This window comes from Heteronotia binoei, chromosome 9 (assembly GCF_032191835.1).
Source record: "Heteronotia binoei isolate CCM8104 ecotype False Entrance Well chromosome 9, APGP_CSIRO_Hbin_v1, whole genome shotgun sequence".
NCBI lineage: Eukaryota > Metazoa > Chordata > Lepidosauria > Squamata > Gekkonidae > Heteronotia > Heteronotia binoei.
In genome coordinates, this window is record NC_083231.1 from 56,974,514 (window position 1) to 56,988,935 (window position 14,422).

General features: G+C 48.3%; 1 protein-coding gene across 2 annotated transcripts in view; it reads left to right on the forward strand.

Annotated features, from left to right (window-relative positions):
• Window positions 1–14,422, forward strand: part of GATB (glutamyl-tRNA amidotransferase subunit B) — a 106,087-nt gene that overhangs the window by 29,223 nt on the left and 62,442 nt on the right. For both annotated transcript variants that reach the window (XM_060246654.1, XM_060246655.1), the window contains exon 3: window positions 9,692–9,805. In XM_060246654.1, coding sequence (XP_060102637.1) covers window positions 9,692–9,805 — 114 coding nt within the window. The remainder of the gene's footprint in view (window positions 1–9,691; window positions 9,806–14,422) is intronic.

The following is a 14,422-nucleotide window of genomic DNA, read 5'->3' on the forward strand; positions in this document are numbered from 1 at the left end:
AGAGAAAGAGATAATCTTTTTGCAGGATTGTGTTTTGTCGTTGTGAAACAAATGTTTTCTAAAGCAGCTGTGTAAACTACCTGATATAAAGAGATAGATACAAAAGCGTTGTTGCATGATAGCATATTGTAATAACTTCTACTAAGGGTACATGCAACCTAATGCATGGCGATGTCTCTGAAGGGTTGCCATGGACTGAAGGTAAAGGGCCCAGCTTGACACCTCCCAACCCCTCTTTGCCTTTCTCCCCAAATCCAATCCAGGGTTGATAGTGCTTTTCCACCATCACCAAGGCTTGGTTTTGACCATTGAGGGGGGGACACCTTGGACTTCCATGCCCCTGCTTAGATAATCAAAGCATCCAGGTTCCCCTGCTTCCTCCAAATTGGACATGCAACTATAGCAGCCCCCTTGGTCCTTCCTCCCAAGGCCGCTCACCATTCAGAACTAGCAAAATTGGATTTTATTCTTGAGAGAAAGCTTCAGCAATGTGGGGTAGTTAACATTATGCAGATCTTATTAGAAATTGGTGTAAGGATTCAGCCTAGACATTACATAGTTATAACAGTGCAGTTAAAGACAAGAAATAATCTCTTATCTAACAATATTGACTATATTCGTATTCCCCTTCATCTTCTTTCCTTCCCTCTGAGAAATGGGAAGTCAGATACTTGACTCCTCTTTCCAAGACTCTCTACCAGTGTGGGGTGGGGTGGGGATCTAACTTCCCCGCAACTGCTTCCAGGATTTCCATAGCCTGGGAGCCCTTCAGTCTCACCTAGTCCCAGCCTTTTGATTCCCTAGCTATGCACAGACAGCCCTTGGCCAGAAAACCTCAGTAAAATGCTAGTTCTCCCTAAGAGGCGGAGGACATCTTGGGTGCTTTCCCACTGTCCAATCAGGGAGGCAGGAATTTTTTCAAAAATCTTCCTCTTCCTGTGGCTGTGGGAACCACCCCTTTCTCAGTTCCTTTCCTGCCTTGACAGGGAGAGCAAGGTTCAGGATAGGCTCCTATCCCTTTAAGTTTTTTCCTTGTTATTTTCTCCTTACTTTTCACTCCTATCCCTTCCTGTATACCTTTTATATATACCTTTCTTTATACCTTCCCCCCCAGAAAAGTACCTTTTCCCCCCTGCTTATTGGTCTTCTTGAGCTCCCTTCTGTTGCCTCTCTCCTTTACGAGAACTGCCCCCCCTCCTTCTCTTCCTCCCTCGACGAGGAGAACGGCGCCACAGTGGCTCAGGCGCGAAGCCATGGAGCAAACAGAGGAGCGGCGCAAGGAGATGGAAAGACGCTTCCGGGATGCCTTTATGGGAGACAACGCCCCCACAAGCGGCCGGCGCAGCATCGACGAGGCGTCCTCCGGAGCCGGCATGACTTCGGGTCTTGCCTCGGCTGCCGGCAACGTGCCCTGTAGGGGCGGGCCGCAGAGGAGCGGCAGAAAGCGGCGCTGGTCTTCCCCGGCTGGGAAAGAGGCGCGCATGGCTGGGACGGCTCACGAGGACGGCAGCCATGTTTCGGAGCGCAAAAGGGCGGGAAACAGAACAGAGCGGCAACGATGTGCTGCAGGACACCAGGAAGCTGTGGATGGAAACCTCCCGCCGGGAGGCTTTGACCAGGAGGAGACCCAGCCCATTTCGGAGCCCTTCCAGCCCCAGAGGGGCTTGGGTAACGTACCCCACATGGGATCTTCATTTATTTCAGAGTTTCTTGAGTCTATTAAGCAGACCGTGGGGACAGCAGTCTGGGCAGCCTCTCATAGCAGGCCAGGGCCTTCTAGCTCCTGCTCCTCCTCCAGATTCTCTCCCCCCAAGAGAACGGGAGAGCGTGCCGGGCTCCCTAAGTCCCAGAAGAAGCCCCTAGTCAGTGACCTCATGGAGGAGAGATCCTTTGACGGGGACCAGTCTGAGAGCTCTTATGAGGGAGACCGGGAGGAGGGCGAATTCCTATCAGATGAGGAGATAGATGAAATGCCTACCCCAGAGCCACCTTCACGGTTCTTCAAGGCAGAGGACTACCAGCCACTCTTAGCTAAGGTGCTGTCTGCATTGGACCTCTATGTTCCTCCTGAGGACCAAGAGACCAACAGCCCCTTAACTAACCCAAAAAATAAACCCAAGGGGAATACTGAATTCTTTCCTCGCCTCCGGTCTTCTGAAAAGGTTTTCCCCTTTCCGGAGTTTTTCGAGCACCAATTAAAAGCGGAATGGGCTAAACCAGGGGCTAACAAACAAGTTCCAAATGCGATTAAGAGGCTTTATGATTTACCCCCCTTTGCCAATGACATGCTGCAGGTCCCTCTGGTAGATGCCCCAATCGCAGCTCTCCAATCCCATGAATTACTAGCCGAAGATGGCCACGGGTCAGTGAGAGATAATTGGGACAAAAAGATTGACTTGGCCTTGAAGAAGAGCCACGAGGCTACGGCCTTGGCTATCAAGGCATCCGCCACAAACTCCATAGTCTCTAGAGCGGCAATTGTTTGGTTAAGACGCCTAACCCAACTATTACCAGACGCAGACAAGAGGATCCTGGAGGGCACTAACAGATTTCTTAGGGCAGCTGAGTTCTCTGCAGACGCTTCCCTAGACGCTCTTACATTCTCCGCTAGAGCAATGGCGTCAACCAACGTTGCAAGGAGGGGCCTGTGGCTCCGGGCCTGGCCAGCAGACACTCATTCTAAGTCAATAGTTGCAGCCTATCCCTTCCAGGGAGAAAAGCTATTTGGAGACACCCTAGATAAGATCCTGGTGGAGACAAGGGACAAGAAAAAGGCCATGCCCAAATACCTTAGACGCCCAAACAGAAGAGGTTTTGGGTCTAGCTCCTTTCGAGCCTCCACAAGCACCTCCAGACCAAAGCAGGAGTACAGGAAATCAGCCTGGGGACCCCCCAAGCAGAGCTTTTGCAAGAACTTCTCTAGCCCACGCTTCCAGAGAAATCAGCCCGACAGGTCGGGGAAATTCGACAAGGGCCCCAAGCCCAATAAGGCATGACTGGGACGCCATCCCAGTAGGGGGTCGCCTGTAACATTTTCACCAAGCCTGGAAGGCTTCACAGGCCGACTCTTGGATGCTGGAAATTGTGTCCCGGGGCTACTCAATCAAGTTCAAAAGGACACCTCCAGACCGCTTCATGATTTCCCCTCTTCGGTCAAACCTGGAGCGAAGAGACATCACATCCAAAGCGATACGTCACCTGCTAAATATTTCGGCAATAGAACAAGTTCCTTCCCAGCAGAGATGTCAAGGTGTTTACTCAATTTTTTTCACGGTTCCCAAAAAGAATGGGGACTGGAGGGCGATTTTGGATCTAATTTTTTTTAACAAGAATATCAAGCTACGCCATTTTAGAATGGAGTCAATCAGATCCATAATGGAGGCCCTCCATCATCAGGACTACATGGCATCCCTGGACCTAACAGAGGCCTACCTCCATATCCCGATTCTGCCTGCACATCGCAAGTTCCTTCCTTTCTGCGTGGACGGGTCCCACTTCCAGTTCAAAGCTCTGCCATTTGGCCTTGCAACAGGAAAGTGCTAGTGAATCTGATAGCATGCCTCAGGCAACGGGGGATACATGTGCATCCGTATCTCGACGACCTGTTCATAAGATCCCCGTCGAGAAAGAAGGCAGAGCATGACCTTCATCACACTATCAATTGTCTGCAGCAACACGGCTTCTTAATCAATCTAGCCAAGAGCTATCTACACCCAACTCAGAGACTGGAACACCTGGGCATGGTCATCGACACGACCATGAACTCAATCTTTCTCCCAGAGGACAAGATAATAAAGACCAAGAGGGCGGTGCAACAGGTAATGCGGGAGTCATCGTCGACCCTCCAGTCGCTGGCAAGACTTATGGGCCTCCTGATCTCGAACCTCAAGGCGCTTCAGTGGGGACGCATCCACACCAGACGACTACAGATGTTCCTGCGCCCTTACCAGTTTCAGATCATGGAGAAACATCCCATGTCTCTGACGGTACCCATGGCCATCAAGGAAAGCCTCATCTGGTGGACCAAAGATGTCAACCTACGCCAAGGAAGAGCCTTCTGCGTGGGGAAGGAGATCCAGCTGTTCTCGGACGCCAGCCTCTCGGATTGGGGGGGCGACCCTCAACGAGATACCTACGCAGGGACAGTGGTCGACCAAGGAGTCGAGACTCCCGATCAATCTCCTGGAGCTTCGGGCCATTCGCCTAGCATTGCTGCACTTTCAAGACAAGGTGATGGGGCAGCATGTGCTGGTGAGGACGGACAATGTAGCAGCAAAAGCATATCTAAACAATCAAGGGGGGTCCAGGTCGGGTGCCCTACACAAGGAGGCCACGAGGTTGCTTGAGTGGGCGGAGCTCCATCTAAGGTCAGTAAGGGCAGAGCACATCAAAGGGGACTGCAACGTCAAGGCAGACTTGCTCAGCCGGGAAAGCATACAATCCGGGGAATGGTCCCTCAACAAGTCTCTTTTCCAACTAATTGTGGATCACTTCGGTCAACCGATGGTGGATCTATTCACCTCCTTTCAGAACCACCAACTGCCTTGGTTCTTCATGAGGTACTTCCACAACCAGGCAGCAGCGACGGACGCCCTGACGTCTCCCTGGCCACAAGAGCTTCTGTATGCCTTTCCACCGATCCCGGTCATCCCGAAGCTACTCAGAAGAATCAGTCTGTTGGGAGCAGAGGTCATTCTGGTTGCACCCTGGTGGCCTCAACGTCCCTGGTTCTCATCAATCCAGCAGATGTCAGTGATGGAACCTCTTCATCTTCCAATCTGGCCAGACATGCTATTACAGGGTCCAGTGTGGCATCCACATCCAGAATGGCTGAGATTGACCGCATGGAGATTGAGAGGACATTGCTGCTAGGTTTGGGCTACTCCAGTGAAGTGACGGATACCATCCTAGCCTCCAGAAAGGAATCCACTACCCAGATCTACAACATGTCATGGAAGGCTTTTCACAGGTGGTGCCGGAGGAAGGGAGTGGATCCCCTCCATCCCTCAGTTCCTAGGGTCCTCCAGTTCCTCCAGGACGGTCTTCACTCTGGTTTAAAACCGGCTACACTTAAGCACTAGATCGCGGCCTTGTCTTCAGTGCTTCAACAGGTGGATGGTGTCAGCCTGGCATCACACCCTCATATTCGTCGTTTTCTTAGAGGGGCTTCGATGAGCTCCCCACCTCAGGTCCATTGCTTCCCTACATGGCGTCTGAATCCAGTGCTGTCGGCCTTAACCAATCCACCATTTGAGCCCTTGATGTCAGTACCCTTAAAGATGATGCGCATGAAGACTATCTTTTTGGTGGCTATCACTTTGGCCAGAAGGGTTTCTGAGCTCAGAGCCCTGTTGGTCAAACGAGAGCTATGCGTTTTCCATAAGGACAAGGTGGTGCTCTACCCGGATCCTACCTTCCAACCTAAAGTCTCATCTAGGTTCCACAAGAACCAAGAAATCAATTTCCATCCTTTTGCCTGGACCCTAAGCACCCCCAGGAACGCATATGGCACACCCTGGACGTACGCAGGGCGATCAAGATATTCCTGATTAGAACCGAGCCTTTTCGTGTCGGATTCTATGTTCATTAACATAGCAGCTCCCAGACTGGGCCAGAAGATGTCCAAATCGGCCATTAGTTACGCCATTAAGCAGTGCGTTGCAGAAGCGTACAAGGCGGTGCACCTCAAGGTGCCTACGGGGATCACTGCTCATTCAACCAGATGTGCAGCCACCAATGCTGCCTTTAGCAAGAATGCCTCTGTCGAAGAAGTGTGTAAAGCGGCTACGTGGTCGTCTATTTCCACATTTACTCGCCACTACAAATTGAATGCCTACGCATCGGCAGATGCAGCCTTTGGCCGGAGAATCTTACAACATGTCCTGCCCGAGTAGGGCGATCCCTCCCTAACTAATATACTGCTCTGGGAGCTCCCAAGATGTCCTCCGCCTCTTAGGGAGAACGACCCTTGGCATTTACCATGAGGGGTCCTTCTCCTAAGAGGACAGGAGGACATCTTGCCCTCCCTTCTTTCGCCCTACCTTGGGCAATACCTGATTACTTTATCTCGTCTGCCAACTTGCTTCTGAGATTTTTTCTCTTTCATGCGGATAACTGTTACTTGTTTCCTCACGTTCCCCTTCTTACAAGGGCCTGTTTGATCAGTCTGTTGGGTTATCACCCATCTTTCCCCTGACCAACTGTTAGTTACCCAATTAGGAGAGTGTTTTTTGTTCTTAGGTATAATTTTTACTTCTTACTGCTGCTTGGAGTCACCCGAACTGAGAAAGGGGTGGTTCCCACAGCCACAGGAAGAGGAAGATTTTTGAAAAAATTCCTGCCTCCCTGATTGGACAGTGGGAAAGCACCCAAGATGTCCTCCTGTCCTCTTAGGAGAAGGACCCCTCACGGTAAGTGCCAAGGGTCGTTCATGACCACCGGCCACAAACCAAGTCACATCTAGTAGTGCGTGGCTGACTGATTGTGCCATAACTGGGTGTGGGCTGCCTTAGGTACGTTAGTAAATGACAGATTGGAGATGGTAGAATCAGAATTTCAAATCAAGAGACAGACAGCTATTGTTCAATTAAACAGCAGTATAATTGCCCAGATGCAATGGTTTTCATGTGCCCCTTTCTTGGTGCTGATAAGTTGCAGTGAAACCACTACCTTGCTATTTGTGTATTATTCCCCATAAAATACTTTATTATTCGTACTAGAAGTAAGGCTCATTGTGGAGAAGAATACTCTAGAAAGAGGTGGTGGGTGAGTGCCCTCCCTCACTGTCTTCCCACCCGCCCAGATGAAGGCATTCATTCCCCTGCCCCACCTCAAGGAGAACTGATCTCTGCCATCTGGAGAGCAGTTGTAATTCTGAGTGATCTCCAGCCCTCACTGGGAGATTGGCAACAGTGGCTATCAGGAGGAAATGGCTGATTTGGAGGTAGTCTATTATAATGTACCTGTCTGAGGCCCCACCCCTGTCAAACCCACCCTCTCCAGGCTCCACTCCTCAAATCTCCAGGAATTTGGCAATTGCAAAGTCACACTGGCTGTCATGGGGGGGCTGCTGCTGAACAGGAGCAAGTAGCCGGGTCTAGTTAAGTCATGCCAGTCAGGTGGAATCAAGTCAACCAGAGAATTAAGTTAAATCATGCCAGGGCTCAGGTAGCCAACCTCCAGGTGGAGGCTGAGGATCTCTTGGGAACTCCAGACAACAGATTTCTGTCCCCATCCTGGAAAAAAGAAATGCTTTGGAGGGTGGACTCTGTGGCATTATATTTAGTCAAGACATCTCCCCTCCCCAAACGTTGGCTTACTTAGACTTCACAACAAAATCTCCAGGACCTGGATCTGGCAGCTTTAGTCAGGAGTTGACTCAGTGAGTTCTGTCTCAAAGGGCAAAATGGGCCTTGAAAAGGCCTCCCCCCACCTTGTCAGGAGCAGAACCCTGGTCCTACAAGGTAAGTTTTGTGCACTCAGAGTGGCACCAGGCTCTCGTGTCTTGTGCAGAGTTTTTAAAGGACATGGCAGGGATTGATCTTGTGAGGTTCTGCATGGCAAGCAGATGCCGTATCACTGAGCTGCAGCCCCAGCTGTTGTCATATTTCTGAACTTGTTAACAACCTGCCAATGTCAGTTGCAGAGAACATGAAGGTATTTTCTCTCTATAGCAAGACAGGAATTGTAAAGGATGAAGGTCATTTGAGCTATTAATGGGATTTTGTGCAGAGGCTGGTGATGTGTGTTTCCCCACTGCCTATACAGTATCCTGGTTGTGCAATGCATTGTCAAAAGCCACACTCCCCGCATGGCCTGGCTCCATCCCCGATACACAGCCCCTGCCTGTGTTGTGCAAGGTAAAGCATTTCTCAGCAGAGGCCAACTCTCTCCCTCCTCAGCACAAAATCCTTGCTGCACAATCCAGCATAGTAGTGACCCCCCCCCCCACCAGCCTGGCTCACACAGGCATTAGTGGCTCCAGCAGTTGCTGTGTACCTTGGTAGAGGTTGGGCTGGTGAGAAGTTGACAGGATGAATCAGGAGAACCCTTTTGAAGGTGTTGTGTGTTGTCGAGGGGTTGGGAGAGGCCTTTTCCATCAGAATCTCTAAGGCTGTGTCAGAGGTGGATGTACAGGAGCCAGGCTGTGAGTACAGCCTTGGAAGGGCAGAGGAGGGTGATTGGTGCTGCCTGAACTTGGGAGGCAGTCCAGGACAAGTGGCAGCCTGGAGGGCTGTTTTGTGGTTCTTGCAGGGGAAGCCAGAGTGGTGTTGGCAATGGAGGCCCCAATGACATTGTGGAGTGTGTGGCAGAGCAGCAGGACCCTGTGCAAAATATGCTAAGGGCATTTGTGAGAGGGGGTGGGCGCTGTTGTGAACTGCCATTTAGGGGCCAGCCAAGGTACTCATTGGACTGCAGGCCGTTTGTGAGGGTGGAGAACAGCACTAGCTGCTCTGAGGGCTTAAGAGAGGGGGACTGCGTGCTGTTGTTGGCCAGCAGAGTAACATAGGTGTTGTCAGCCTGGAGGCAGTTCAAGAGGGCACAGGACAGCAGGAGCCATTTCTGAGGGCTTCTGTGGGAGAGTAGCCTCTGAAGTGTCTGAGATGTATGCCTGTCAGAGGCAAGAATGTATGTGAGGGTTTTGGCAGTTGTTTCCAATGTTTTGGGGTTGATGTGGTGGGGAACAGGGGAGTGAACCAATAGGTGTGCCGAGGTTCAGAGTGATGGGTGTTAGGCCAATGGTTGTTGGAGCTCAGGTTTCAACCTGTGTGTGAGCTCTATTTTGCCAAGACCACTATGGTTTTATCATTAAGGATTGTCATTTTCTTAGTTGGAATGCAAATAGTCTGTGTTTCTTTTTTTCTTGAGCCTGGGGTGTTTCATTACATTGAAAGTCCCCATAATCCACTATAGGAAGGATACCAACCTGCTTGTGAAGGCTGTTGAGACGACCACTGAGATAATGGATTGAAGCATTCAGAATACTCACAGTAAATGTTAATAATATTGTAATAAGTGACATTACCATGACAAAATATCCTTAACAAAACTGCCTAGGAAATTGCTATGAAACCATAACTTGTCATGACATTAATGACCCAGCTGTATTCCTGGGCTTGTGTGTCCCCTCCTGCTGTTGTCACATGCACCTAGACATTAAATACTACTTTTGCGCAGGGCCTGGTTTGCCATTTCATCCAAAAGACAGATTTCAGTTTCTTTTCCTCCATCCAAACCACAAAAATAGACTTTGCTATGAATATGGAAGGGTTTAGTTGATTGCATGTGGGGGAAGATGGTGAGAGTGCAAATCAAAGAATCCTCCAGGGTTGCTCACCTAATGACATGCCCTGCCGGAGATGCCAGGCATGATACTTGGCAAGTCTAGTATGCAAAGCATGTGTTCCATCATGAATTTACTGTCTCTCATATGCACAGCTCTTCCTACAAACGCAGTTGCATACAGTTACTCACTTAGCCAAGCCCTCACCGCGTAGGAATATCGTTCCCCATCCTTTTCTTTTAACATAAAATTTTAGCTTTTTAGCAGCTGCTTTTACCTTGCCCATACACAAGAGATAATTCTTCTTGGAAGTAGCATAGAATGTGCACTGTTTCAAAGAGAGGTCATGGGCGAGGTATTGGTTTCATACTGAGTCTCTGAGGGAAGTTGTGTGTCATGTTTTTTCAGGTTCTCAACAGGAGATGCGTTGAAGCAGCAGTGACAACTGGCCTTGCTCTGAACTGCACCATAAACAAGAAGTCCTTGTTTGACAGGAAACACTATTTCTATGCAGATCTGCCTGTGAGTATGTATGGAGCTTTGTCCCTCAGCAAATCGGAAGAGGGACGCGTCTGGAAACGGATGGGGGAACAGGCTGGGAGAAGAGATGCTTTTTTGTTCTCCACCACTGTTTTGCCCATTTTGGCTGGATGCAGCTCTGTGCCCTGATGAATCGGCAGCTGCAGCCTAGCTCAGCCTGATTGAAGGTGATTGTTCTGATTGCTGATTCCACTGCTCCGCCTCATGTTTCCGATGGTTTTGAGTAATTGAATTGGGAGAAGGCGCTGCCAGGGACAGACTTTCCCCATTTCCACTAATTGTCTGTTGGGGTTAAGGCAGTCTGATATTGATTATTTCATTTTAAACGAACGTATTACAAACACACATTATGGTCCTATGGACATCACAGGCCTTTGTTCTCCTTTTTTATTTCCAGGATCTAAAATGAAGTGCATCTATTTTTAAATCCCACTGATTGCTAAAGGAAAAATAGGAAACTTAGAATCGAATCTGTAGACATTGCAAATTGTTTTCATATTAGTGCCAAGCTTGTTGGAATCAATTTTGGGCTTCATTGAGTTTGATAAAGTGAAGATAGTGTGTTCAAATCTATTACACAGGATTTATCATTTTAATATTTTAAAAGGAGTCCTCATCTTGGCTTAGAGCCATAATGCTGATGACCTTTGAGGTGTTTTTTCATCCTGGAGAATCCCACTGTTAAGGGAGTGGAATGGAATGTCATAGAGCTCAACAGCCTGTGCTACAAACCTGACTGTTATTACCACTACAACATTTGTACCCCATCCTAAGGGCACAGAGAAGTGTTTTAGCCTTATAGAAACCCTGTAAGCTTGATTAGGTTGCAAGAGAAAGTGGGTTGCTCTAGGCTACTTAGTGATTCTGTTCCCAAGTGGGAATTTGAAACTGGGCACATTGTTCTACATTTTGTTGAGACATGCAAAGGGGATATTATTTCTGTGTGCTGCAAAATGAAGGGCTGGCTGCAGATTTCGATTTATTAAAAATTGTTTTGTTCTGCTTCTGTTTCAATTTGAAAGCAGGAGAAATATTGTCATTCACTTTTTGGGTTGGAAGTGTCTTTCTGAACCTCCAAGGTGTTAATTTCATCAAGTATTTCCAATGATTTAGTCCCTGAACCTATTTAAAATATCACTGTTCAGCCCTAAGATTGTGAATGAATACTAAAGGAAGATGCTGCCATGAAGGAATATCTATTTTATTAAGAGCATGCAAATTGCATCTTCCTTTTTTTGCCGTGCACAATGGTGAGTTCCGGATACAGTTTGCATGTTCTGTTAGAGATTGACTATACACCATGAAGAAACCACAAGGTTATCTCATAACACTAAGGAGGGGACGTTGTGGGTGGTCATTTGCTGGGAAAAGACAGACACGGTAAATGTTTACCCTTTCCATGTGAACAAAAGGAGGAAATTCCAGGTGATAGCTGACTGGTTTGTTATCATACAAAGCCCCCACGGATTTCACTGTGCCTGCTTTGTAGGAGAATCAAGAGAATTCACCTAGTGCTGCAGCAATTAAATTCTTTTACTATGGACAAGTCCAGCACTAGGTAAATTCTCTGATTCCCCCTGATGAAGCCTGCACAGGGAAATGTGTAGGGGTTTTGTGTAATAATAGACCAGTCACCTAGCATTTTCCCCTTTTGTTTCACTGGCATATTGCTGGGTGCAGCAGTGGCGTAGGGAGGGGGGGCGGGGGGCGGTTCGCCCCAGGTCTGGGGGGTCTGGGGGGCCCCTTGGCAATGCCAAGGGGCCCCTCAGAAGCCGGCTGCACTCACCGCCTTCCCCGCCCGCGCGCGGGGCCCGGCGGCGGTGGCCTGGGAAGCGGCGGAGAGGCCGGGATATGGCGGGGCGGGACTTGGTCTGAAAAGCCGTGGGAGCCGCCCATTTCTCGGTCGCAACGTCCTCTTGGGGAGTTTGTGCTGGGGGCTTCGGCTGCTGTTTTGCTGAGGGCGGAAGACGATGGCGTTTGCCCGAGGCAGCCCCCTGGCTCTTGGAGTCCTTTTACCCGGAAGCCGCTAAAAAAGCCTTCATTTCCCAAAGTTAACAACTTGCCTTCCTTCTACCGGCCACAGCGGGTGTTTCACAGAACACAACGGGGCTCCAAGGCCAATCCGCCCGCGCTTCCTACTTCTCCCGAGGGCGGAATCAAGCTGGCGCCCCTTTTCTATCCCTTCTGGGTTCCCAAGAGGGGGCCGTTGTTGCTGCTGCTGCTGCCAGCCGGTAAGTACTGAGTCACGGAGTTGAGGGGGGGGGACGCCTCGAAGCGGAGCCCCCTCTTGGGAACCCAGAAGGGATAGAAAAGGGGCGCCAGCTTGATTCCGCCCTCGGGAGAAGTAGGAAGCGCGGGCGGATTGGCCTTGGAGCCCCGTTGTGTTCTGAGAAACACCCGCTGTGGCCGGTAGAAGGAAGGCAAGTTGTCAACTTTGGGAAATGAAGGCTTTTTTAGCGGCTTCCGGGTAGTGCTAGCTGTTGTCGCTGCTGAGCCTCAGAGGATCCTGCTCTTCCTGTGGTGCTTGGAGTGGGGGGAATGGAGTCGCTAGAGGGTGCCTCTAAAAATGGCATTATTCCTGGCTCAGAAACTCAGGAAGAGGCTATGATAGCACCCACTCCTTCCTAAGGTTTTGACTAAGTTCCCTTTGTCTTAGTTCAAGACCTGCTTCCCCCACCCATCCCTTTCTAGGCGTCTTGTTGCTCTTTTCTTGCCCTACTGAAACCCACTTCTTTCTCATGAAAACAGACGGCCTCTACTGTAGTGCTGACATCCGTCTGTGACTCATTCTGACCACTTTAGTGTTCATGCTCGAGAGGAAATGGATGGAGCCTAATGGCAGGCGCTCATTTAATTAGGATCCCACAGTTAAGGATACATCTGCCCATCAATTTCAAATTTTGACATGTCAATTTCCTTCATTATGTTTCCCCCTGGAATTAAACCCAAACAAGTGGTAGCCATGTAAATTAAGTTTGTAATTCCTGTTGGTCCTTGAATCTGTTAAACATCTTCATTGTGCTGTATGCTAATTTACTGCTCACCCTCTACCTATATGTATAGACTGGTAATTTCCATTTCATTGTATTTGAAGAAGTGTGCTTGCACATGAAAGCTTATATCCTGAACAAAAATTTGTTGGCCTTAAAGGTGCCACTGGGCTCGAACTTTGCTCTGCTGCTTCAGACCAACAAGCTACCCACCTGGATTTAGCATCCTGTCACTGGTTCACTTGCTTTGGCTGGGCCTTAAGTTTCTCTTTTCTCACAAAAATCAAAACAAAATTCAGATGTTGGGCAAAATCACAGCTATTTTATTCCAACTTGCTACGGCACTATTAAAAAATGGACAATTTTCACAGAGGAAAATTTGTCATAGTAAGGAAAGATAGCTGAAGCTTGGCCTTGACTTGGTTTTTACACTAGATATTAAAAGGTAAAAAGGTTATTTCCCATCTCCTGATCTGAGTGAAGCCTTTTATTTTATTTTTCACGATATACAGCTCTTTGAGCTGAGTTTGCAAGAAAACTGAGGTTTGTTTATTTTTGTTAACAATCCCAAGCTCTTTAAGGTGATGTAACTGTTGACTATAAATGAAAACAGTGGTAAAGAAAAAATTTGGATAAGTTCTCTGAAAAAAAAAATAGGCTTTTTTCCTGCTGGAACCCAAAGGAGTGGAGCTCTGGCTGGGCTGGCCTGACCTGCCATGCAGCAGCCATGGTGCTCCCAGACTAGGGGTGTGGCCTAATATGCAAATGAGCTCCTACAAAAAAGCACTGCTAGTAAGGAAATAAATATTATCAAACTTATTATACTAATATTATATCCTGTTATACTAATACTGCGTTTCAGCTTTCAGTCCAACCAAGGAAGTGTTTTGGTGGTATTGGAATGACCCAGACATTATGATAACTTAACCATTTCTTTGACGTAAATCAGAAATGTGCACATTAAGGAAATCCTGCATACAGCAAATTACATATAATCTATTATACTAATACTGTGTTTCAGCTTTCAATCCAATTAAGCCATGCTTTAAGAAATAATTTATACTATTTTGTGCTCTTTTATCTGTCTTTATCATGGGCAGGGGATAGTTTTTCTACAGCTGTTCAGAAACCATGAGAGCAAATATTACTGCTCTGTTCACATATTAGCACACCTTTGTTCTGTAAAACTTTTATCATTTGGACTATAAAACTCGAAGGAAAGGTTTTAGTCTTCCCAACCTCAGTAACCCTTGATCTTATTGTCAATTGATAATGTTCTAAACATTCCTATGCTTTTTCTTTGAACCCAGACTGAGTTTTCACATCAGCAATCTGGCTTTTGTTGCAATGCTATCTAATTATGTAAACAAGGGTCTTAATATGTAATCTTGCACATAAAATGGAAATCAGAATTCGTGAAGTTGCCTTCAACTGGTTCTGAATGATATATCTTTTCACCCGCTGAAGCAGCCTGTCGGTCACTTCCGGGTTCCTGTCCTGCATCTCGACCTGTGTTATTAGTGACAGGCTGCTTCGGTGGGCCGCTGCGCCGTCCCCCTGGGTCCCACAACGATGGGACCGATGCCACAGGGACGGGCTCAAAACACTC